Source organism: Ostrea edulis, chromosome 10, assembly GCF_947568905.1.
Source record: "Ostrea edulis chromosome 10, xbOstEdul1.1, whole genome shotgun sequence".
In the NCBI taxonomy this organism is placed as follows: domain Eukaryota; kingdom Metazoa; phylum Mollusca; class Bivalvia; order Ostreida; family Ostreidae; genus Ostrea; species Ostrea edulis.
The window spans coordinates 15,345,170-15,373,018 of NC_079173.1; the positions used below are offsets into that span (position 1 = coordinate 15,345,170).

The 27,849-nt window shown below is 37.3% G+C and overlaps 1 protein-coding gene and 1 long non-coding RNA gene across 2 annotated transcripts in view; both read left to right on the forward strand.

Moving 5' to 3' along the window:
- The window catches only part of LOC125666891 (uncharacterized), a 37,319-nt gene that overhangs the window by 4,267 nt on the left and 5,203 nt on the right, over positions 1–27,849 (forward strand). Inside the window, exons 5-9 of the mRNA XM_056152081.1 lie at positions 10,564–10,764; positions 11,095–11,229; positions 21,259–21,393; positions 26,804–26,947; positions 27,144–27,173. Of these exons, the coding sequence (XP_056008056.1) occupies positions 10,564–10,764; positions 11,095–11,229; positions 21,259–21,393; positions 26,804–26,947; positions 27,144–27,173 (645 nt within the window). The remainder of the gene's footprint in view (positions 1–10,563; positions 10,765–11,094; positions 11,230–21,258; positions 21,394–26,803; positions 26,948–27,143; positions 27,174–27,849) is intronic.
- LOC130051000 (uncharacterized) lies at positions 17,074–19,414 on the forward strand. Its single transcript, XR_008799371.1, has 3 exons — positions 17,074–17,579; positions 17,696–17,844; positions 18,095–19,414. It is a non-coding gene; the product is annotated as an uncharacterized LOC130051000 (long non-coding RNA).

Consider the following 27,849-nt stretch of genomic DNA (forward strand, 5'->3'; position numbering starts at 1 on the left):
ATGGTTCGGTTTGTCATGCCATTTGTTTTTTACACTCAGAAAAGAGGTAGTTTATACCTATTACCAACACCCTTTGGGAGATTGGGGTAAGCGGGGGGTATTCTTAGTGAGCATTGCTCACAGTACCTCTTGTTTGGAATTGAAAGAAATATTATAGAGGTTCAAATTAATTGTCAGGATGAAAAATTATCGCACAAAATCGAGAAATGACTGAGGAAATTACTATGGTAGGGGTGTGCTTAAAATGAAGTGTGTAATTTACTGCAGATTGCTATGTGTTGTAAAAAAGTACAAATATGGCATATAAAAGGCACTGGACCCTATATATTTTTTGTCAACACTTGGAATGAAGTTTGAAATATTTGCGGTCATTTGTTTAAAATCGATATAGTTAATTAGTGAGAGGGCCAAAGGTTAACATTGAGGTCTATGGGAAATGAATTGGTACTCTTTTCCCATAAGTGTTGATGAGACAAAAAAACAACAACACTTTCTGAGAAGGAAGACAAGAAACACATGCATGTATGGATCGAAATTCTTGTACATGTACATGGGATATGGGTAAGATCAAGAAGGTGTATTTTACTCTATTTCAGTTCATACCCCGAAATGAGCAGTGCGATCAATTTGTTCGTACGGACATTAAAAGTGAAAGGAAGTGGGGATTAATTGGGGTTTTGGTAAAACGCGGAACAGAAAATGGAATGGAATGGAAACGGAAATATTGTTTTGTAAAATCATTGAACATTTTATGGTTATATCTTGACTAGTTACGGGGATATAATGAACATGATACATTATGATAATTTATAACAGTTGAAACCCAGTGATGCACAGAATTTGAAGTCGATGCTGAACAATTTATTGACCAAGATTTACCATTCAAAACATTTTCATTAAAATGACTGTCAATGAACCATTGCTATCATAACTTTAAATAAAAAGAAAAACAGCGTTAACTTTCTTAGTTGCAGAATTGTTTACAGATTTAACAAAAAACTACTAATCATATATATTGTAACACAGCAAAAAATTTCACCCCAATAGATAGTAATTATCAATATCCATGCAGTCAATAGAAAAAACCCATATGATACACTGTATATCATATCAGCCCGAGTGGCCCCATATCAGCCCGTAGGTCAAAGGCCCGAGGGTTGATATGGGGCTCGAGAGTTTATATATGCATGCCATATGAAATGGATTTTGGCACATAGTATTATATTTATCATATACTGTACTTTTTCATGCTTACAGATAAGATAAGATAAGTTTTATTCCAATTTTGGGCCCAGAGGGCATAACAGCAAGACAATTTATAAAGAAGGAAATTTCAAAAAAGAAAGAAAGTTTACAACATTGCATGTAGCTACAGGTTACATGGACTGCAAACTACATGTGGATGTAGCATGTTGGGGAAACGAGTACATACATATATGAATTGCTAAACATGTGTATACACAAGTAAATGGACTATATCAGTATTATACCAACATATGAATAATAAACTATAATGATTTTTGCTCTTTTAAAGCATCACTTCTTTTTCTGAAAGTTTGAACTAATATTCACTCAATTTGACAATTACTGGTTTGTCTTCATTAATAATCAACCAAGTAAATTTGTCCTTATTTGTTAAATAGATAAATTTTTTGTTGAGCTTGTATATACCATTAAAAACCTATTTCTCTCTTCAACATGGAATGGACAATCAGTGAGGAAATGAAATTCATCTTCTACACAATTAAGGTTACATAATTAACATATTCTTTTGTTTCTTTCTAAAGAAATCTTCTGGCCAGAATTGGTTTTTATAAATTCATATCTTCCTCTTTCAATTCGAAGGTTATGTACACTAATTTGAAATCTACATAGAGTTTTTCTTAATTCTAGTGATTCTAAAAATATATAACTTTCCATATTAAAGTTTTTTTTATACGAAAAATATGTTGTGAGTTTTCCTGATTTCTGACCCTCTTCTTTTTTGACCAGTAAAGTAAAAATTGTTTCCGTACCTGATTCTTCGTTTGTTTTTTGAAAAATGAGAATTTGAGGTTTTTACAATTGGGTACCAAAATGCCTACCCCCCCCCCCCCCCCCCCCGAAAATAACTAACTGCTTATGTTTTGCAGATGTACTATACAGTATATGATTAAAAACAATAACCCATTTATCATATACCGTACATTATCATGCTTAGATATTGACTTAATCCAGCGTAGGGCTGATCAGTTCAAATCAGTCTTGACGCTCGATGGGAACAAACTTTTCTATTGCCACATATTACACTCAATAATTTTAATTTATTATACTTTCATGTAAAATACTCGAACCTGATTGGTCGAGAAGCATTTGAAAAAACATATTGTTACCCTCTGAGAACAGAAAACACGCGCCCCAGAGTGATATTATCTAGCAACGGGTAACAGTACTTGACAACGGGTGATATTATAAAAAAAAATATCACATGCGTCAAATTTATGCGCATACGGTTCGCCGTAGATTGCTAGACAACGTCGTTTGAGCGTTTGTAATAAACGCGAGTACCCGCATCGAAATACGAAATATCGCATGACAGTGATTGATCAAATGTCAACAGACGTAAGTTTTACTGCTTTCCAGTTTACATAACATTCAGTATAATAAAACAAATATTGCATGTAGTTGAGGGTAACATTGAAATTTTCACCCCTCGAGAAACCATTATCAACCTCGGCTACGCCTCGGTTGACAATGGTTTTCTCGGGTTGAAAATTTTCAATGTTACCCTCAACTACATGCAATATTTATATATTAGTATACTTTCATGTAAAATACTCGAATCTGATTGGTCGAGAATCATTTGAAAAAACATATTGTTACCCTGTGAGAACATAAAGCACGCCCTCTACGGTGATAGTATCTAGCAACGGGTAACAGTACTTGACAACGGGTGATATTATAAAAATTATCACATGTGTCAAATGTATGCGCGTACGGTTCGCCGTAGATTGTTAGACGACGTCGTTTGAGCGCAAATACGTACCCGCATCGATATTCGAAATATCGCATGACAGTGATTGATCAAATGTCAACAGACGTAAGTCTTTCTGCTTTGTTGTTTTTATAACATTCAGTGTAATAAAACAAATATTGCATGCAGTTGATGGTAACATTGAAAATTTTCACCCCTCGAGAAACCATTATCAACCGCGACTACGCCTAGGTTGACAATGGTTTTCTCAGGGTGAAAACGCCCCCAACCCCCTAAAATTTTCCAAGTTTAGGTTATAAATCAGTGCGTGCTATAAAAAGAGGGAAAATGAATAATTGTATAGAGATTCCGAGCTGATTAAATTTTTTCAGTAGAAATACTAGTATGCGTTTCTTGAAAATTGTTTATACATACCTTGGTTTAATTTTTTGCAGTCACTCCTTATCTCCCTCCCCGAAGTCATGCATTGATTTTTTATTGGCTATTATAATTTTTTTAATCTACTTTCTTATTTAAAAAACGAGAAACATCTGTTGAGGCAAGAGGTGCAACATGTGATGGAATGGTGCAAGGGCGGGTCCAGGGGGGGGGGGGGGGGGGTCCAGAGGGTCCGGGACCCCCCCCCCCCCCCCCTCCCTCTGTTAACCAAAAACATTAAGTTGTTCAATTTTAACGAGATTTTGCGTCGAAAGGATATGAAAGGTGGATACTTACATGTAATAGCATTATTCAAATTTATCAACACCAGTACATCATTTAATTCCAAGATGAATAAGACGAGACGCTGATGTATATTTACGATATTTTCGTCAGATACAAGTATCACTAAAAATTATATGTAACATAAAAGTTTTGTTTAAGAAATAGACAATTTAAAAGTAAAAAAGAAGTGCCAGGAAATGCTCGGAATACAGGATTTTGCACCATTTACCGCAGGCCCCTGGCCTATAGGGAGTAACCTTTAAATCAGCTTTTTTAAAGATTTAAAATCAGATCTGAGTATAGGAATAAAAATTACTAGAACGTGAGAAACAATTTGCAGGTATAAATTGTCTCTAGGTCTCCCTAAAATGTTAGGAACACAAGCAAAGTACATGTAGATGGAAATGGGTGGGGTTGGAGATTGTGAAAAGTAGCTGACTGATCGATCAAGTGCTATACCCCCCCCCCCCCCCCTCACAAATCCTGGATCTGCCTATGAGGTGTATGTAGGAGGGATTCAAATCCAAGAAATACAAATAGATGGACTCAACGAGCAAATAAGTTTGAATAGAAAGAAATTTACTGATGATAACTTTTGCCTCATTTGAGTAGTGTTGATAAAGGTGTGTTTCTGTTTGTAAGAGGGGATCTAACTTCGCCTATGAAGGCTAATTATATGGTTAAATTTTACTCTTAAAATTCATGAGCTTCCGGGGGGCTTCGCTCCCTGGACCCCACCAGGGCTTTTTCCTAGACCCACTGGAGGCCTTACGGTGGCCCCCAGACCCCCTGCCTCTGTGCCTCTGGCAAAATACCACGCCACGCCCCCTAACCAGAATGCTTGGATCCGCCCTGCAAATGTGCGTTAATGATGTTTAAAGTACGTGTGTTCTTTGCATTCGCTACCCATAGGTTTCGCTGCTCGCCAACACATCTGTCAATGCCGACATTTCAAAATTCTTGTATTTAAGTCCCAAAAGTTTGATTTTAATCATAATGAAGTATTTTCTTCCGATTTTTTGGTGTTATCTTGGCTACATTAATCATTCAGTTTCGTTTTCCGTTCCGTTCCGTCTTCCGTTCCATTTTCCTTTCCCCCTTTTAGCAACCCCCAAAGTGTTTCAATTGGTCAATGTCCCCTAATTCGAGATGTAAAAATGATGTATAAATCATTCAATTCTTTTAATGGGTGTTTAATGATAGATTGGTGTTTTCGGTACGTATCCGTATGCAGACTTCGCTGCAGACGTTCACACTTTTCATTTATGAAACGCCTCAATTCTCGACATCCAGTGTACAAACATATGGAGCGCCAAATTAACATAAACTCAAATAATTGAAGATATCATCAATTCATTTGATGCGCGCAACAATTGAATTAAAGATCTCTTCAAATAATTAATGATATCTTCAATTTTGAATTATTGCGCGCATTAATTGAATTGATGATAGCATTAATTCTTCAGCCGAATTGATGAGCGCTTTAATTCAATTAATGATCTCTTCAAATGAATTAATGATATCAACAATTGAATTGATGCGCGCTACAATTATCGGTAAATGTACGAACTTCACATAGATTCATCCCAAATGAAATGTTATAAAGTTGACAACGATTGAAATAAAATTGCAGACGTTTTCTCGTTTAATCAGTGACTCATAATAGTGTCCGTCTTCTGAAACAAACGTACTAATTTTTGGCCAGTTACAACATCCGACACCGGTAATAAACTTCATCTCTACTAGCCATGGGTTTTGGGTCAACTGTGCCTTTGTGGACGAATATTCTTGGCTAGCGAAGATTTGGGGGGGGGGGGGGGGGTGCCTACATAGTCCGCTTGCATAAATATGTATTATGGTGGTAAACAAAATAATTATAGAGTAAATCAAATGAAGTTGTAGTATAGCTTTTGAACTTATTATACCCCCCGAACGAAGTTCAGGGGGGTATATAGGAATCACTCTGTCTGTCTGTCCGTCCGTCTGTCTGTGCAGATTCGTGTCCGGGCCGTAACTTTTTTGTTCTTTGACTTAGGCATACCATATTTGGCACACAGGTGGATCACCATGAGACGATGTGTCGAGTACCTTCATGACCTCTATATGACCTTGACCTCAAGGTCAAAATTAAAGGTTTTTACAACGGATTCGTGTCCGGGCCATAACTTCTTTGTTCTTTCACATAGGCATACCATATTTGACACATGAGTGTATCACCATGAGACGATGTGTCGGGTACCTTCATGACCTCTACATGACCTTGAACTTTGACCTCAAAGTCAAAAGTGATTATAGGGTTTTGACATAGTCATACCATAAGACATGGGTGTATCACCATGAGACTATGTGTCATGTACATTCATAACCTCTTTATGACCTTGACATTTGATCTCAAGGTCAAAATTATAGGTTTATGCCATGGATTTGTGTTCGGACTATATCTTCCTTTTTCTTCTACAAAGGCATACCATATTTTTACATTCAGGAAAGAGGTAATTTATACCTATTCACAACATCCTTTGGGAGATTGGGGTAAGTGGGGGTATTCTTAATGACCATTGATCACAGTACCTCTTGTTTTATTTTTCATTGAGAGGGAGATCGATAGCTACATGTACATGTAGGCTAGACACGTAAGATCGTTTTAGGAGGGGGGGGGGGCAGTCCTAACCTTGATCAGACGAAAACTCAACATGTAAATAAAGAAAAATGGGTAAATAAAATATATCAAAATGAAAGGGAATGGGTAAATAATCAGAAAGAAATATAAATAACAAAAATACCATGGTATTGTTAATAAATATGTCTACAAGATCAGCAATATAAATAGAAGTAAGTAAAATGCAAATCATCAAATTATTTTTGTCTATAGCGGATCTCCATAACTAGAGAGAGTAACATCACCATTTCTTCACAGAGGTGGGAGAGGATTACCAATACCCTACCACAAAAATTTCAGTCCCCGGGGTAGGGGTCTTCGATGATTCCGAACCCGATGTTTATTCACTAAGTGTAATGCGTTATGCATAAAACTTGGAGGGGCGAATCTCCGTAACTAGAGAGAGTAACATCACAATTTCATCACAGTGGTGGGAGAGGACCACTAATACCCTACTACAAAAATTTCAGTCCCTGGGGTAGGGGTCTTCGATAATTCCGAACCCGATGTTTATTCACTAAGTGTAATGCATTATGCATAGAAATTGGAAGGGCGGATATCCGTAACTAGAGAGAGTAACATCACCATTTCTTCACAGTGGTGGGAGAGGACCACTAATACCCTACCACCAAAATTTCAGTCCCCGGGGTAGGGGTCTTCGATGATTCCGAACCCGATGTTTATTCACTAATTCTAATCCATTATGCATAAACATTGGAGGGGCGGATCTCCGTAACTAGAGAGAGTAACAACACCATTTCTTCACAGTGGTGGGAGAGGACCACTAATAACCTACCATCAAAATTTCAGTCCCCGGGGTAGGGGTCTTCGATAATTCCGAACCCGATGTTTATTCACTAGGTGTAATGCGTTATGCATAAAATTGGGAGGGGCGGATCTCTGTAACTAGAGAGATTAACATCACCATTTCTTCACAGAGGTGGGAGAGGATCACTAGTACTCTACCACTAAAATTTCAGTCCCCGGGATAGGGGTCTTCCATGATTCCGAACCCGATGTTTATTCACTAATTCTAATGCGTTATGCATAAAAATTGGAGGGGCGGATATCCGTAACTAAAGAGAGTAACATCACCATTTCTTCACAGTGGTGGGAGAGGACCACCAATACCCTACTAGAAAAAATTCAGTCCAAAGGGTAGGGGTTTTCGATGATTCCGAACCCGATGTTTATTCACTAATTGTAATGCGTTATGCATACAAATTGGAGGGGCGGATATCCGTAACTAGAGAAGTAACATCACCATTTCTTCACAGTGGTGGGAGAAGACCACCAATACCCTACTAGAAAAATTTCAGTCCCCAGGGTAGGGGTCTTCGATGATTCCAAACCCGATGTTTATTCACTAAGTGTTATGCATTATTCATAAACATTGGAGGGGCGGATCTCCGTAACTAGAGATAGTAACATCACCATTTCTTCACAGTGGTGGGAGAGGACCACTAATATCCTACCACCAAAATTTCAGTCCCCGGGGTATTGGTCTTCGATGATTCCGAACCCGATGTTTATTCACTAGGTGTAATGCGTTATGCATAAAACTTGGAGGAGCGGATCTCCGTAACTAGAGAGAGTAACACCACCATTTCTTCACAGTGGTGGGAGAGGACCACTAATACCCTACTACAAAAATTTCAGTCCCCGGGGTAGGGGTCTTCGATGATTCCGAACCGATGTTTGTTCACTAAGTGTAATGCATTATGCATAAACATTAGAGGTGCGGATCTCTGTAACTAGAGAGAGTAACATCACCATTTCTTCACAGTGGTGGGAGAGGACCACTAATACCCTACTACAAAATTTTCAGTCCCCAGGGTAGGGGTCTTCGATGATTCCAAACCCGATGTTTATTCACTAAGTGTAATGCATAATGGATAGACCTTGGAGGGGCGGATCTCCGTAACTAGAGAAAGTAACATCACCATGTATTCACAGTGGTGGGAGAGGACCACTAATACCCTACTACAAAAATTTCATTCCCTGGGATAGGGGTCTTCGATAATTCCGAACCCGATGTTTATTCACTAAGTGTAATGCGTTATGCATATAAATTGGAGGGGCGGATCTCCGTAACTAGAGAGAGTAACATCACCATTTCTTCACTGTGGTGGGAGAGGACCACTAATACCCTACTACGAAAATTTCAGTCCCCGGGATAGGGGTCTTCGATGATTCCGAATCCGATGTTTGTTCACTAAGTGTAATGCATTATACATAAACATTAGAGGGGCGGATCTCTGTAACTAGAGAGAGTAACATCACCATTTCTTCACAGTGGTGGGAGAGGACCACTAATACTCTACCACCAAAATTTCAGTCCCCGGGGTAGGGTCTTCAATGATTCCGAACCCGATGTTTATTCATTAGGTGTAATGCGTTATGCATAAAACTTGGAGGGGTGGATCTCCGTAACTAGAGAGAGTAACATCACCATCTCTTCACAGTGGTGGGAGAGGACCACTAATACCCTACTACAAAAATTTCAGTCCGCGGGATAGGGGTCTTCTATAATTTCGAACCCGATGTTTATTCACTAAGTGTAATGCGTTATGCATATAAATTGGAGGGGCGGATCTCTGTAACTAGAAAGAGTAACATCACGATTTCTTCACAGTGGTGGGAGAGGACCACTAACACCCTACCATCAAAGTTTCTGTACCCGGGGTAGGGGTCTTCGATGATTCCGAACCCGATGTTTGTTCACTAAGTGTAATGCATTATGCATAAACATTAGAGGGGCGGATCTCTGTAACTAGAGAGAGTAACATCACCATTTCTTCACAGTGGTTTTAGAGGACCACTAATACTCTACCACCAAAATTTCTGTAACAGGGGTATTGGTCTTCGATGATTCCGAACCCGATGTTTATTCATTAGGTGTAATGCGTTATGCATAAAACTTGGAGGGGCGGATTTCTGTAACTAGAGAGAGTAACATCACCATTTCTTCACAGTGGTGGGGGAGGACCACTAATACCCTACTACAAAAATTTCAGTCCTCTGGGTAGGGGTCTTCGATGATTCCGAACCCGATGTTTATTCACTAAGTGTAATGCATTATGGATAGACCTTGGAGGGGCGGATCTCCGTAACTAGAGAGAGTAACATCACCATGTCTTCACAGTGGTGGGAGAGGACCACTAATACCCTACTACAAAAATTTCAGTCCCCGGGATAGGGGTCTTCGATAATTCCGAACCCGATGTTTATTCACTAATTGTAATGCGTTATGCATATAAATTGGAGGGGCGGATCTCCGTGACTAGAGAGAGTAACATCACCATTTCTTCACAGTGGTGAGAGAGGACCACCAATACCCTACTAGAAAATTTTCAGTCCAAAGGGTAGGGGTCTTCGATGATTCCGAATCCGATGTTTGTTCACTAAGTGTTATACATTATGCCTAAACTTGGAGGGGCGGATCTCTGTAACTAGAGAGAGTAACATCACCATTTCTTCACAGTGGTGGGAGAGAACCACTAATACCCTACCACAAAAATTTCAGTACCCGGGGTAGGGGTCTTCAATGATTCCGAACCCGATATTTATTCACTAGGTGTAATGTGTTATGCATAAAACTTGGAGGGGCAGATCTCCGTAACTAGAGAGAGTAACATCACCATTTCTTCACAGTGGTGGGAGAGGACCACTAATACCCTACCATCAAAATTTCATTCCCCGGGGTAGGGGTCTTCGATAATTCCGAACCCGATGTTTATTCACTAAGTGTAATGCGCTATTTAAAAATGTCTGAGGAGCGGATCTCCATAACTAAAGAGAGTAACATCACCAGTTCTTGACAGTGGTGAGAGAGGACCACTAACACCCTACCATAAAAATTTCAGTCCCCTGTGTAAGGGTCTTCGATGATTCCGAACCCGATGTTTATTCACTAAGTGTAATGCGTTATGCATAAAAATTGGAGGGGCGGATCTCCGTAACTAGAGAGATTACCATCACCATTTCTTCACAGTGTTTGGGGTTGGTAACTGGCACCCCATCCTTATAATTCTAGTGTGGTGTTGTTTTATGCATATAGAAATTTGAATTGCGAACTGCGTTCTGGAATGCAGTTCACTATTGAATTGCGAATAGTGAACTCCGAACTGCGTTCCAAAATCTGAAAGCCCCCTATGTCATGAATGATAATTCGCACGAAGCGAGAGAAAAAAACCATGCAGATTATCTTGCTAATTTTCATTGATAGATAATGGAAAAGCTTGTCTGGTCACGTGCACATTAAAGGAATTCACACCAGATCTGAAAGACGGTACGACATATGAACTTGAAAAACTGGAAATTAAATTCTCAAACACCTACTTCACTTTCCCAATGATGAAACTTTGTGGAGACCATGGAAACACTGACGTGGAAATAACTATGACGTGTGATGAAAGGGGATTTTACGGTATGTGAATGGAAATTTCAAAGATTAGTATTTATGAAAACTCATTAGAAATAGCATATAGATTAATTTTTTCATGTTAAAATTGAATAAACATGATACAATTTATAAAAGCAGTAAAACCGAGACTTTCAACTTTCACTCACAGACAGTGCGTAGTTTAATAGCGAGACGAAAGAGAGATAGAGAAAGAGATGGAGAGAGAAAGTGAAAGAGAGTATTTATATAGAAAGTGTAAGGAATTCTATAAACGGAGTGTATGTAATAAAAAGTCAACTCCCTGCAAATAGGACAATGTGTCTCACTTACTTTGGCGCCATTTCTTTTTACAAGAAAGAAGAATAGGTGAATCCTGCACTCACCAAAGCCAATGTAATGTTAGCAACCCTTATTCGACGTGCAATCCTACAAATGGTGTATGCGAATGCAAAAGTGGATATTTTAAAATCTTCAACACATGTTTTCAAGGTGAGTGCCATTGGAGTAGGGGGTTCAGTTCTTGGTAATACAATGGAATTTACAGCTCCCACAACTAAATAGTTTAGAATGTTTGATGTGACATCAACTACCCTGACAGTAAGATCTCCCTCGTGCATAGCTCTTATCCTTAGACGAATTTGACTCCACTTTTTTTGGCACGCTGTTTTCCCCTATAATAGCTTTAAAACTTCATTGTTATTTCGGATTTCAAATATTTCGGTTGAGCATCACTGAAGAGACATTGTTTGTCGAAATGCGCATCTGGTGCATCAAAATTGGTACCGTATATAAGTTTTATATTGGTGGACTGTTAGTCCCCGAGGGTCTCTACAGTCCAGTAGCTAAGTACTTCGTTACTAGCTTGAAAATACGGATGTATATTTAATTGCTGTTATGAAATTTAGAAATTCATTTCAAAATTAAGGATTATCTCCCTCATGCATAGCTCTTATCCTTAGACGAATTTGACTCCACTTTTTTTTTGGCACGCTGTTTTTGGCTATAATAGCTCTAAAACTTCATTGTTATTTCGGATTTCAAACATTTCGGTTGAGCATCACTGAAGAGACATTATTTGTCGAAATGCGCATCTGGTGCATTAAAATTGGTACCGTATATAAGTTTTATATTGGTGGACTGTTAGTACCCGAGGGTCTCTACAGCCCAGTAGCTAAGTACTTCGTTACTAGCCTGAAAATACGGATGTATATTTAATTGCTGTTATAAAATTTAGAAATTCATTTCAAAATTAAAGAGTCCCGAAAGTCAAGTATACAGTTTGGTTTATCTTATGTATTTTTGAAAATAAATACCGATCGCAAAATTATCTCAGTTATTATGTAATCAATAAACGATATAATGGGCAAAACTACCTATTTCGTAAATTCACACCTTTACGATACCGAAAACGAGACTGAAAATGTGATACCGGATCTTACGTCACAACCCATCATTGGCGGTTTTTTCACAGCAAGACGAGAGTGCAAGAGAAGAAAATATTCAAAGAGAAATGGCAAGTAAGAGTAAGGGACGCATGTGTGTAGTTGCAGGATGCAACAACAGACCCTCGGACACCGTTTCCGTCCATGTTTTCCCTAAGGACGAGCGACAGAGAGCAGCATGGACTCGATTTGTGAGACTGACCCGTGCAGGCTGGACAGGGCCGTCACAGTATACTGTTGTTTGTAGTGCACATTTCACGGACGGATGTTTCGAGGCTCAGTTTTCACTGATGAGGGAATTTGGAATTCCTGCGAAAAAACGCCTCTGCCCTGGTGCGATTCCATCGCTTTATCCGAAGAGGAAAGTGGACGACCTCAACCTTGCCTTCCTCTCTTCGCCCGAGCCTAAACCCAAGCGCCAGGCTGCCGCCAAGTTGGAGAAAAATAGGGTAGGTCGTGTGTAACTTTATTATGAAGATTCCATCAGTAAGAAAGTTGATAATTTTTATTGTAGTCTGTGACGTTTATTTAGCTTTATTGACTTTATAAGTTACAATACACGTGCCATGTGATGAGTCTCTTACATGCCCCATCTGATCAGGACCCTGGATTAGATTGCTGTTTAAACATATTCTGTCATATAAATCCACTGACCTCTCTTAGTAATGTGGTCAAGAACTTTGCATAATTTAAATATACGTAGACTTCTATTACTCTTTTAGTGGGCAACATTATTTTTCCAACACGATTAAATGTTAACATTGGAAAGATACCAATTCTGATTAATCAAGTGAAGGCTGAGGGGTGTAGAGTGGGTGACCTGTAACCCCTGTTATAACTCCTACATGTATATCCTTAAGATTTATTCATTAATGAAAAGTAAATTATTTCCAAAAATGACGTATGATGGAAACCCCTAGTAATTTAATTTACATGTACACAAATAATGGGCAGACCCAGGAATTTTGGAAAGGGAGGGGGTTCTACCGATATTAAATTTTAGTTGTTAAAGGGGGTTCTACCATTTATATGTATGGGTGTTTTTTAGCAAAATTTTCTTATGAAAGAGGAGGGTTCCGACCTTCAGGATACCCCCCCCCCCCTTCTGGATCCCCTTACTGCAAATTATTTCAATATTTACTTGGGGACATTTTATTTCACCAATCAGGTTATAGTGTTGTGTAATACACCTGTTTTGTTCGCAGTAGTTCTGACGTGTTATTGTGGTATATATATCAGAATATGTATTTTACATCGGGATCAAAGTTTGTTATATTGTGTATGTTGTATGAATTGCATTAAAACAAAGCTGCCATTGATGATTGAATATATACAGTGTAGTTGATGATTGACTTGAATATGAATAGTCTGTTTTGTCACGAGAAATATGTGCAAATATCATGCATTAATCTGGGAAAGAGAAGTTTGAGTGTTTGCATATTTGTTTAAATTTGTAGATATTATCAGAATTGATACCCGAGAATGAAAGTACTAGCAAGGCAGTATCAGAGGATAGGATGGAAGTACATGTACCTGAGATTGAAAAGATGGAAGTAGATAATCGAGAACCAGGTGAAACAGTGAGTATAATAAATGGTATAAATTATTGTAACACGTTTTGTATGAATTATTGTGTAGTAGCTGACACAGGCAATTACATCTCTTACATCTGAGTAATTGGTGAAATAAAATGTCCCCAAGTAAATTACTTGATGTAACAGTAAGGTAATAATTTTTTACTCATTATGATGCAAATCAAACAAACCACTTAATGTAGAAAGTCAGAAACCTATTTTGCTTGTATTAGCTCTTATTTAATAGATTGATTTGATGAATAAAGTGTTATTTTCAAGTTAACATTCTTGAATTTTCATACTAAGATGAGGCATCAATAAATTCAATCTCATAGTTATGAGACACATTGATCTGTTTATTTTTATATATTGGCTGGTCTAGTTTAGATTTGTAGCCATACATTGGCCTAACATATATTAAAAGGATATTTATATGATAGTGACTATGGACAGTTGATTCATATAATATTTCTTGTCTATTATTTGAAGGACTGCAGGTGGATTTTCAACCCAAGGTGAGAAGTATTGGGATCCAGTTTAATGGCAGAGATGATGTAAGGGAACATCCTGTGATCACCCCTGACCCTGTCCAGATGCATGAGTCCTCCAGCAGCGAGGAGTCAGAGGACCAGACAAACAGATTCCACATCCGTTTATGAGCCGTCCAGTGCTTGATCAAATGACTCTCATCTAACAGATACACAGTAAGTAACTAGTGCATATGGTCATATGATCTGATCATTTCTTTAATCACCTTGATTTTTTTGTTTGAAATGAAAAAAATCATTTTATTGACTTTTTGTTTTTTCAGTCATGAAGACTGTAATCCATTGGAGGAGAAGAAATTTATTGTCTCTGCATCAAAGCTGTTGGAGTTATTCAACACCTGCAAGAGATGCAACAGATTTGCCACAGCTTCCATTCAACAAGTAGTTGGAACGATGATAAAGATCGCTGCAGAGTGTGAGTTTTGTTCGTTTAAATGGCAGTGGTGCAGTCAACCCTACTTTGGATCCATTCCTGCTGGTAACATTGGCTTGTCTTCAAGCATTCTCTTTTTGGGTGCCCTGGCCACAAAGGTTCTACGTGTCCTACAGTGCATGGGTGTTGCTACCATCAGCAGTAAAACCTTTACAACCCATCAGTCAACTCTCCTTTTTCCTGCAATCACTCGTGTTTGGGACAAAAATCAACAGGATTACCTGAGACAGGCAGAAGAGAGGAATCAACCCTTGTTATAGGAGGCGATGGCCGTGCTGACTCCCCTGGTCACTGTGCCAAGTTTGGATCCTATAGTACCATTGACCTTGAGGAAGGTGTCGTTATTGATATCAAGCTAGTGCAGGTAAATTAACTGTTGTATCAAGTCTTGCCTGTAAATTATTATTACGTGTCAAATTGAAATCGCTAGCAAAGACAGGAATTCAGTTAGATTAATTTGTACATCGAATATTGATAATCCAAAAATGATTATTAATAGATCATTCAACTTGCTAGCACTCAATTTGACCCAACTTCTTTCAAAATGAGAAGTTGACATATTTACCGCAAATGGAAAAAGTTTGTTGCTAGATCAGTATGTAAAAATGGTATACTTGTATGTTGTAAATAAGATTTAATATACCGGGGTATATCATTTATTCTTTTAGAGCAATGAGGTACAAAATAGTAATGCCATGAAGAAAGAAGGGTTGAAGCGGACTGTGGATTGGATAAAGAGTAAGAATCTGCAGATTGGAACCATCATAACTGATCGCCACCTTCAAATCCAAAAGTGGATAAGGGAAGAACTGCCAGAGACCAAACATTACTATGATATATGGCATGTTGCAAAAGGTATGTTATAACGATCTAGTTCGTCAATACAACCTCGCATTGGGTCAAATGCTGTCTGACGTGTTTCATACCGATTGTTAAGCCGTTCTTGGCACACTGATTTTGACTACGGATAACTCAGTTTACCTGATCAGGATATGGGGCTCACGGCGGGTGTGACCGGTCAACAGGGGATGCTTACTCCTCCTAGGCACCTGATCCCACCTCTGGTGTGTCCAGGGGTCCGTGTTTGCCCAACTATCTATTTTGTATTGCTTGTAGGAGTTATGAGATTGATCACTGTTCGTTATCTTCACCTTGCATATACATATCTGATCATTACAAATAAGTAGTAATTAGAAGTAGTTTGTGATTTGAAATGGCACAGAAATAGAAGTTTTGTTTAGTGGTATTACGAAAATCAAATGTAATTGAATAACAATTGATAATCAGTTAAAAGGCAGTTGTTTAAAATGAAAATTAATCCATGCAATTATACCAAATAAAAAAATGTGTGGTTCCGGTTACCCCACCGTCCCTAGTTTTTACCCTCAATGCTAAACTTTATTTTTTACTATTTCCAAAATCAGTTACCCTATTTTGCTGAATGAAATGCGCACTTGTTTCAAGATTATCTTTTATGAGAAGGGGTGCTTAATATATACCACTCTACATATAGGTGAAGCTTGACTGTAGTTCATTCATAGCCATTATATAGATCCCGCTAAAATGCTAAGCTGTAAAAAAAAAATTGGATAGATTTAAAAACTTGGAAGGGCTTGGTACTCTGGTTGGAATATAATTTCCTACTTTCGTGTTCAATAACATGATTTTGGCAAATGCAATGATTTTTTCCCTGTACTTATTTATTTGAAATATATATATGATATCAAAGAATTGTCAAAACTAGGGTGATCTCTACAATTTTATATAAATGGTACATGCAAAAAAGTGAAAGTAAAAGAAAATTGTGTTTCCATCTAAAATCTATCATTAACAAAATAAAATGAAACGCTTACCTACCCTATTTTTCAAGGGAGTGTAACCGGAACCACACATTATTTAATTTGGCCTTAATACAATACTGAATAGTAAGTAGTGTGGTTATTATATGTTATCACTGTTGTTACCTTTTCATGCAAACTTAATGACCATTTCATAAAGTACATTGTGTTGATTCATTATAGGACTGAAGAAGAAGATTGTGGCAGCCTCAAAACAGAAGGACTGTGGGGAAACTCTCCAAGTGGACGAAGAGTTTAACAAACCACTTATACTGGGTTGCCGCTTCAACACCCGACGGAAATGGTGGAGTGATGTGGGCAAAATGGGAGTCTGTGGACAACCACATTCACAACGTCCATGAGGGTCATGACCAACTTTTCCCAACTTGTGCCCACAACCAACTTGAGGGGGAAGAGCAGAGAAAGAAGTGGTTAAAACCAGGTATATATATGACCTATAATCTCAAATATCCCGTGGGGATCTGAGTTAGAATAGGTCCTCAGTACCCCTTGCATGTTGTAAGAGGTGACTAAATGGGGCATACCGAAAAAATCGAGGCCCTGTGTCACAGCAGGTGTAGCAAAATAAACATCCCTCCCTGCTCAAAGGCCGTAGGCTCTGAGCATAGGCTTAACTTTTGCAGCCCATCACCGGCAATGGTGATGTCTCCAAATGAGTGAAACAATCAATATTAATCTCAAATAGTTAAGTTGAAAATTTTCACAAATAAAAAGCAATTGAATGCGCGATCAAATTTGCAAAGAAGAAAAAACAGGTATGCAGTTACTATACAAAATATTTTTTGTCACCTATTCATGATTTACTTTGCAGGTACCAAGGAGAGTGAGAAAATGAGCAACATCATATTGTCAAGCCAAATGAAGAAGGATATACCCAAGCTATCGCCATTGTTTCAAACTTCCCAAATCGAGGCTTTTCACAGCACAATTAATCACTTTGCCCCAAAGATGATAGCTTTTTCTTATCATGGAATGTATTGTAGGTATGACTGTCTATGTCCTTCTAGTCATACACGTAGCAACTAAAGTATATTGGTAAGATTTGAAATATCTATGTTGAAAAAATGTGTATTTATTTTATCCTTTTTCATTGGGATAGGTTGATGATTGCAGCTCTACATTTTAATGAGAATTCCTCAAGGTCGCATGCCATAACGAAGGAGGGGGACCGACAATTTAAGATCAGCTTCCCAAAGTACAAGCATGGGGAATGCAGTGTTCGTAGGAAGCCTGTTGATCCTACATTTAGTAAGAATGTACTTCTAAAGATAATCCACTATCATAATTCATATCAAAATTAATTGGCATGGCATTCTTACTATTTTTGCATTTGTCACTTTTCTTTCAATCAAGTTTAAAACAGCAATAACAAAGTTAATGAGAATTTTTATTATTTATCAAAATATACTGGACCAAATTTCTACACATAGTAAAGAGCAATTTATTTATAAGGATATAAAGCATATATAACATTTTAAATAGTGTCCATTTTTTCCAGACTATGCATCCGTCCTGATCTAAGAGACTTATTTGGCCTTTCAAGAGTCATCAGAACCATTACCATGCTCATTACCAGCTCAACCACCTCCACTGTGCAGTGAATTTTTCCATCCTCACAAAGAAGAAGCGGTTCTACATTTTAGATCAAGGTTCAGTCGGAAGGAGACATCCGTGTGAATGTGAACAAAACGTGACGCTAGCTCTTTGGACATTCTAGCAAAGCAGATAAAAGATATGTTGGTCATACAGATGTGCTCTTTTTTAATCTTGTTTAAAAATGTTAAATTATTGTGAAACATCTTTATCTTCGGGTTTTGTTTAAATCTGAACCAAAGTCATACACAGCAGTAGGTTGTGAAAACACATTATTTTTTTTACAAATACAAAATTACTGGGGACAACCATGATATAGGGTCTGACCGTTAGGTAACAATCTGTTTGGAACAGTGTATTTTTGCAAATAATTTATAGAATGAAATATTAGCATAGTATATGTAGTATTAGCTTAGTATATATAAAAGTTGTAAGAGTTAAAAAATGATAAAACTTTTTTTCTTAAATGGGAACATGAAAGCAGGGTCCTCGTCCCGTTCCTGGGTGCAGAAACATTTTATTTAAAATATTGTTTGTGTAGCTGATGCTTTCTAGAAAATTGATATTTTGTAGTATTCTGTTTTGCCAGTATATAATTATGATATTTTTACTACTATTATGTTCATAAATGTATTATTTTTGGGCCATTTCTGTTAGAATGTTGTGCTTGATTTTTTTTTGTATACATCATGTATGAATCGTACATTTATTTAAAAAAAAGTTGCTTCATCCAAATCATACCATCACTCAGGTGCATTGAACCCTTGATACACCTCAGAGGCAAAGGAATTCCGTCACAGCACATGAGGGTAGAGGGACTCGTACCTTGTGCCCTAGGTATCCTTAGCACCATCAAACAAATTATCTGTGTGCTGTGTATCTGTTACACCTGCAATTCCAGGAAATGTTTGGAATTATTCACTAATGATGAACTAGCAATGGTCATGTGAATTTTGCATTGATTAGATCAATAAAAAAAATTGACTTGCTCTTCAATTGTTGCCTTCATTTCTCCAGTATTGGTAGTATGCCGTCTCGAGCTCATACTCATCTAAACACACTGATGAAAACCCAGGGTGTTCAGTAATTCGGGCCAGTTCCTTGTTTATTGACTCCCTCTCCTCATCAACCCTTGGCAATTCGGTGCAGCATGCACTTTCCTTGGCAGCTGACATGGAAATAGAATCCACATGGACACCTAAAATGATTTGTAAACCATGTAAAAGTGAAAGAATAGAGAAGTCAAATCATGGGGAAAAGTACAAATATAACTTTAAAGGGGATGTCACATGATAGGATAGAAAAATCAATGTTTAATTATTTTTAAGTTCATGAATTTCAGCTCTTTCTCAATGAAATAATGAACGAAAATACACTACAGGAACTAGTAATTTCGTTTGTAATAATAGTAGGCCTATTGATAATTGAAGGTATATACCATACCACTCCCAAATCACTAAGGGGTGGTATGGTATAGACCCCTGATATTATTACAGACACTATATACAATACCACCTCCTAATTATTAGGGGTGGTATGGTACAGACCCCTAATATTATTACAGACACTATATACTAATTATTAGGGGTGGTATGGTACAGACCAGTGAGACCACTAACATTGTAATTGCAGATTCCTGTGAATACGACGCGGACAGGCGTAATATGGTGATTAGACATCTGTAATTTATCATTAATGTAATTAAAAATGATGTACAGTTAAAAATCATTGATCAATTTCGTATTTCCCAAAATTTATTTTATAAACAGTCTAACGGCGCCTTACCATTCCGTGCTTCCGAGGCGATGTTCAAGTTGTTCACGTTCAGCATTTTTAAAACTCGTCAAAATAGTCAGAATCCGTTGCAGCTGGCTCATATTGGTAAGGGACGATGTCTGTACGTACTCGTTACGATAATCTTCAAAGGAAGACGCTTCAAATTATATGTGGAGGTCGATTTCGTCCACAGAAACGGAAGTATCGTTCGCATTCGCCATACTGGCCTGTTTGAGACTGGTGGGTTGTGACGTCACACGTCATTATGGCTAAATATAGTAAAACCGGAAGTTCAGTTGATTGATTTTGGGCAGGTGTAAAATAGCTAACTTTGACGGTGAATATCTCGGTACTGAATGCACGCACGATCATAATTTTTTTCCTTATATTTTTAAATGAATTTCTGAACCAATTTACCATTTTTGTACCCATGACTTCCCGGGCACTTTAAGGATTATCTCCCTCATGCATAGCTCTTATCCTTAGACGAATTTGACTCCACGTTTTTTGGCACGCTGTTTTTCCCTATAATAGTTCTAATATTTCATTGTTGAGCATCACTGAAGAGACATTATTTGTCGAAATGCGCATCTGGTGCATCAAAATTGGTGCCGTATATAAGTTTTACATATTCATGAATGTCTGTCTTCACGAGGCAATCAGTTGGTTATGTATCAGTATCAATATAGATTCAATCTTTATATAAGCTGGGGAACCCTTGGAAATGATGACGCAATGCTCCTCCCAATACATGTACATCCTTCAACCTTAATGCAAATACCATGTAAACACATCTGTGTGCTAGGTTTAATCTATAAGATTTTCGTTGATCCTTGTCGATAGGTAATACATGCGAATTAAATGAGCTATGCTTGGGGACACAGAAAATAAGTTTCACAGACAAATAGAACAAGGCAAAGTATGTTCGCTTCTTCCGGGAACTGATAATTTACATATGTCTCAACATTCAGGTAAATACCCCCATTCCAAATCAAAAAAAAATTGGTACAGCTTAGCTGCCTTCCATAATCTGTATTGTTGCTTATAGGATTATGTGTGTATTAGATAGAAATACACCCTCGTGTTCAATTGCAGTATCGTATGATCGTGTAAAAATCAAATTGAATCTAATAGTGTGGAAATCACAATGAAACTATATCTGTTAAGTTCCTACCCAAGTATGCAGAGACAATTTAGGAAACTCTATAAATTCAGTGTATGCAATATAAAGTTCACTTACCTGTAAAACTTTTAATGTATCTCACTTACTTTGGCGCCATTTCATTTTACAAGAAAAGAGAATAGGTGAATCCTGCACTAACCAAAGCCTTTGTGATGTCAGCAACCCTTATTCGACATGCAATACTTCAAATGGTGTCTGGGAATGCAAAGAGGGATATTTTGAAATGTTCAACACTTGTTTTCAAGGTGAGTGCTGTTTTATGGGGTTCAGTGTTTGAGAACTGCATGTTAATACAATGGAATTTACAGCTCCCATAAATACACATATCTAAATTCTTGATGTGACATAAACTGTTCTGATAATAAGACATCAATGTGTAACCGCAACCAGTGTAACAGGGGCAGTAACTCAGGTGATCGAATGCTCAAATAAAATATGTACACTGGCTCTAGTAAAATGTTTAATTCAAGTAAGGCAATTCCTGAACTATGTTCAACACATCGGAATGAAAACACCAGTAAGGAGTTTATTTTTTTAATAATGACATTGATTGATTGATTGTTGTTTAACGTCACTTTCGAGAACCTTTCACTCATAAAGAGACGTCATCACTGCCGGTGAAGGGCTGCAAAATTTAGGCCTATGCTCGGCGCCTATGGCATTTGAGCAGGGAGTAATCTTTATCGTGTCATACCTGCTGCGACACGGGGCCTCGGTTTTTACGGTCTCATCCGAAGGACCGCCCCATTTAGTCGCCTCATGCGACAAGCAAGTGGTACTGAGGATATATTCTAACCCAGATCCCCACGGGACTATTAATAGTATTGGTTTCATTTAGCTTGTAATTGATAACAAATTACATATATTGATTGATTGATTGTATCTTGGTTAACGTCTCACTCGAGAATTTTACACTCATATGGAGACGTCACCAAGACCGATGAAGGGCTTCAAATTTAGGCCTATGCTCGGCGCTTACAGCCATTAAGCAGTGAGAGTTCTTTAGCGTACCACACCTACTGTTACACGGTACATCCATTTTTAAGGTCATCTCCGTGGACCCATGACATTCATACCTGATGCCGTGCGTTTGGCGATGGAACTGTCACTACCTATTTTAACGACTTAGGTCTGTCGCGGCCGGGATTCGAACCCCGACCTTCCGCATGGAGAGCGAACGCTCTAACCTCTTGGTCACCGCGGTAAATTACATAGAAAAAATAGCAAATTGTAAAAGTGGTATAAAAATTGAAATATATCAACAACAATGGAATATCCCGAGCTTTGAGAATGCATTAAATGGGTAATTTAACAAAAAGTACTCCACAGTATAAGACAAATCTGAAAATAAAGGTAAGGGACTATGACGAAATAAAAAATGAAAAAAATATCTAAATATGTCCCTACCGTGCCTTGTTACGGCACATTTGGTCGCCTTGGCACGTTCAGTCGCCCGACGACGATACATGCGGCACGTATGGTGGCCGACGACCATTCATGCGGCACGTTTCGTCGCCAGCAACCAAACATGCCGCACATATCGTCGCCCGGCGACCGAATGTGCCATGAGGGTGGACACGAATGGTCGTCAATTTTAGGCCATACCCGAGCACGAATGGTCGCCACCGAAGACCCTTGTCCCAAACCCCAACTTTGCTTTTGTTTTGCAAAAAGTGTGTGTGTTCATGTGTGTATGTGTTCGTTCGTGCGTGTATGTGTGTACATGTATTTGAGTGACGGTGTGAGTGTGTATATCTCAATGCTTGTGTATGTGTGTGCATTCATGAGTAATAAAGTTTGTTTTGCATTACATACGCACATACGTACACACTTTTGTGACACACGTCAAGTACGAGACAAAGCCAACAAACAAAACATCTGGGCATTTCTGGATGGAATTTGATGGGAATTTATTTTGCAATCACACGATTTGCAACATTTTAGCAACGCATAATCTTACATGCCATCCTTATGGCACGCCGTTTTCACATTTAATCCTCTTCAAAGATATCTCATAAATCTTACAAGACATCTTATAAAAGATATAAAATATCTTAATATGTTTTTTTATTCGAGGTATCTTATATAGTATATAATATATTTCATAAACTTTATGAAATGTCTTACTAACGTTATTGAGTTAAGATATCTCATCAACTCCTATAATATATTTTATAATTTTATAAGGTATTTTAAAAGATATTTTATAATATATGTCATGTATTTTATAAGATATCTTGTAAACATATAAGATATGATATGTTGTATAAGATATGTCTTAAACTTTATAGGATATCTTATATTTCATAAGATATCTCATCAATGATTTCTTATAAGATACCTTATAAAAGTTATAAAATAATGAAAATAAAATCAATATAAAGTATTATATTGTTGTGTAATACTTGCACTTGAGTGACTCCTGCGACCTAGATTGTTTTAGAGTTCGATGTTTATCACGTACTAGAAAGATGACGAACTGTGTCTTTCAAGAATGTACCAGAAAATTTATTCTGATTATGAATACAATGTGAATTTAGCCGATGATTAGCTCTGGTTAGACAAGCACTTTAGGCATTTTGGATTATTCTATAACTGGGACTAGGATTTAGAAATTACGTTGGAAATTAAAAGCCGATAGGTGATTTGTTTTGTGTACAGATTCAGCTCGGCACAGACATTGTTTTTTGGTCATCTATTGTAAGTTAGTACTTTGTTAGTTATTTGTTATTATTATAATTTTCTTCCAATAATTGCAAATAAATGTCATTACTTGTTTGATAGCCTTTATTAGTAAATTCTACTGCTGGGTAATTCTGACCCAAAATAATATGAATTTACTTTAATAACATGTATAAGATATCTTATAAAACATATTTGATATCCCGTATGTGTTATAAGATATCTCATAAAGTTGATGAGATATCTTATAAAAATTCATTTATGAGATATCTTCTCATAAAACATATGATATATCTTAGATAGCTTACAAAGATAAATTTATAAGATATCTTCTATCTTTTATAAGATATCTCATAAACTTTATTAGATATCTTGTTTGATATACAAGATATCTTATAAAGTTTATGAGATATATTATAAAAGATAGAAGATGATATATATTTTGAAATACAAGATATCTTATAAAGTTTATGAGATATCTTATAAAAGATAGAAGATGATATCTTGTTTTATATTCAAGATATCTTATAAAGTTTATGAGATATCTTATATAGTTCAAAAAATGTCTTATATAGTTTTGAAAATATCTTATATATTATATGAGATATATTATGAACTGTAAATTATATGAGACATCTTATGAAATTTATTAGATATTTTATTCAAAATAGAATATATTTCATAGATTATATAAGATACATTTATAAAGGGATAAATATAAATATGGCGTGACATACATCCTGATAAATATGAGTGCGCAAACACGCATACAAATACACATGAACACACAGAGTGAAATACAAAGCAAGTACTACCATTTGTCATGGTTTCATAAGAAAATAAAATCTTTAGATTCGGCATAAACAACACTGCGTGCAGCTTTAATTTTAGTGAACATATTATTCATGAACAGCACTTTACCATGTTAACTTAATGTAAAAAAGAAATCCATCAGTACTATCATGATGAGAAAAAAGGAATTTAAATCAACTACTGTACTAGTGATAAGCATGGGGTGAAATGTACGAAATACAATGTAGCTACAAAATTGGTACTTTTACAAAGTACGCATCAAATTGAACAGGTGGAGTAAGCAAATCTATGAATTTGCAACTTCATAGGTATGAAGCACTTTTCATACATGAAATTCGATCTCTCTTTGTATCATATGAATGTAAAACTGTAAGGTGAAATTTGTATCACATGAATTTATTTTAAAATGTATTTAGCAGAAATACAGTTGTCTTTTTCTCTGTTATTGAATTTGGCGTTTAAGAGAGAGAGAGAGAGAGAGAGAGAGAGAGAGAGGCGGATGGAGACTGTGTGTGTGTGTGTGTGTGTGTGTGTGTGTGTGTGTGTGTTAGAGAGAAAGAAAGATTACATGGGATGATTGTAGGGGCAGTGCGGGGATAGCTTTGACTTGTTGAAGAGTAGGCGTCTATGGAGGACTACTACAGTTTTGTGGATATATTCATGCCATGTTTCGTGCGCTCTCTCCTCTTGTAGGCATACCCGTTTACGCCACATTTATGAAATGCAAGATTAGGCCTATTCTCTGCACACTTAAAACATGTCGAAGGTTTGAAGAAGTGTGTCGAATCAGAATAAGATGTGCTGTGATTTTCTAGGAAGCGTCTATTAGCTAGCATCTGATTGTTAATCGAGGGCTATTAGAAAGCGCCATATCCCCCTTATAACTATTACCTGCCAATTCAAAATACTCGTTCGGTTTGATCAAACCGGAAGAAATTGATGAAGAATTTGGATAAGAAGGTGGAGGGGGATTACAAGGGAGAAAGAGAAGGGAGGGGAATAGGTGCTGGAGGAGGAGGAGCAAAGTTGGACCTTGGGTGGTGACCATTCGTGCTCGGGTATGGCTTAAAATTGGCGACCAATCGTGTCCACCCTCACAGCACGTTCGGTCGCCTGGCGACGGATACGTGCGGCACGAATGGTCGCCGGCGACCAAACGTGCGACATGAATGGTCGTCAGCGACTAAACGTTCCAAAACGACCAAACGTGCCGTAACAGTGCCTCCATGACACTGAAATCTTCTGAAATAAGAAAGGGAACGAGCTACATCTTAACCTGTCAAGAATATTCCTTTAGAGAAAATATACAAAACTGAATGTCCTTGAAATATAAGTATATTACCTACTATATCTGTTTACAACACCTTGAAAACAGGACTTGGTAAGAACGTAATAAACTGTAAAACTGCATCATGAAATCTACTAATATCCTCTCAAAAATATATTGAATATACTGATGTTAACCATGATGTTTTAGCAGTCCCTAACTCCAAACAAAATCATGCTTATTCCATGCTAGGAACTATTCAGAGCTTTAAAACCTTGAGATTTATTTACTCAGAATAAGAGAAGAAACTACTAACCTTGAGGTCAGTTCCTTACCAAGTGAGTAAAACTGATCAAACACGGCCTTATATACCCTAAATTTTATTCACTAACTTAAGCCAAACGAAACCAAAGAAACTATGCTGACTTATCCAATCGGGAAACAAATAGCTTATTCACTTAAGAAAACTTGACAACAGGTAAGACACTTCCTGTTTAATGAAAGGTGAAGATAACGAACAGTGATTCCAAAAACGAATGTGGAACGTATCAACCACATCCGAACATGAATAGTACTGAAAAATAAATGACTGGCGGTAAGCAAATGAATTCCAAATGTATTAAGAAGCTGATTCAACAATCAAGGCTGAAGTAAAAGAAACTCTGTAATAAAAAATAAATCAGATTCGTCACACATGGATGAATGTCTTTACGAGGCAATGAGTTGATGATTTATCAGTATTGATATAGATACAATCGTTATATAAGTTGGGAAATGCTTGGAAATGACAATGCAAGACAACTCCAAATGCATTATTCCACCTTAATGCAAATGTCATGTAAACATTTCTGTCTGTTATATTTCATCTATAACATTATCATTGTTCCTTGCAGAGCATCTTTCGATGGGTGAGACATGCGAATTAAATGAGCAATGCATGGGGAACACAGGAATTGGGTTTTGTAGACAAACAGAAGGAGGCAAAGTATGTTCGCTTTTTCCGGAAACTGATGATGTCCATTCGTCTCAACATGGAGGTAAATACATCTCCATTCTATATCAAAAGTAACTGGTGCATCTTGGCGGCCTTCAATAATCTATGTTGCTGTTCACTCTTCTAAGTATATTAAATAGAAGTACATCCTCATCTTATATTGCAATATTGTACGACAGTGTAAAAATCTATCTAATAGTATTGAAATCCCAATAAAACTATGACTGTTGATTTTCTAGAAATAACACGGACAAAGTCGTCAAGTGAAGGTAAAGATTTTCTTATATAGTCAGCTGACACCTTACTTTCAAGTTTCATGTACCACTGGGGTTAAATCTACATCACAGCGAAAATTACAAAGTTTTCATGATAAATCAATTATTAGAAGGGGTTAGAAGAGTTAGTATATTTTCCCCTTATTCCTCACTACCTTACTAGAAAATACTGTTATAGAATTATCTTCCCATTGAAAAGTAATCTTTACTAGGACTCATTACACCATACTTAAATGTATAATAGATGAGAATGCTAAGCTTGGATAACTTAAACAGGGCAATATTTACAGATGTGACCAGAGGTGGGATCAAGTGCCAAGAAGGAGTAAGCATCCCCTGTCGCGAGCTCCCTGTGTGTTACTTGACAATCATGCACATTTAAGAAATATAATTTATTTCTTAAAAAACATGAGAGTATGAACTGCGACGCTTACACTTCATGAAGCGCGTTTTCTTACATATGTACTACACAACATTCTAAACTAACTGAACATAACTGTCTTTTAACAAAGGTGCGATAGCCTATTGGTAAAGTGTTCGCTTCGTAACTGAGAGGTCGTGAGTTCGAGTCCAGTTCGTGCCATGGCTGCGTCAAACCTAAGACGTATATTTAGGGCGACGTCGGTTCATACCCGAGTTAGTACCATAAATATTCCAATGTTCTTTCTTA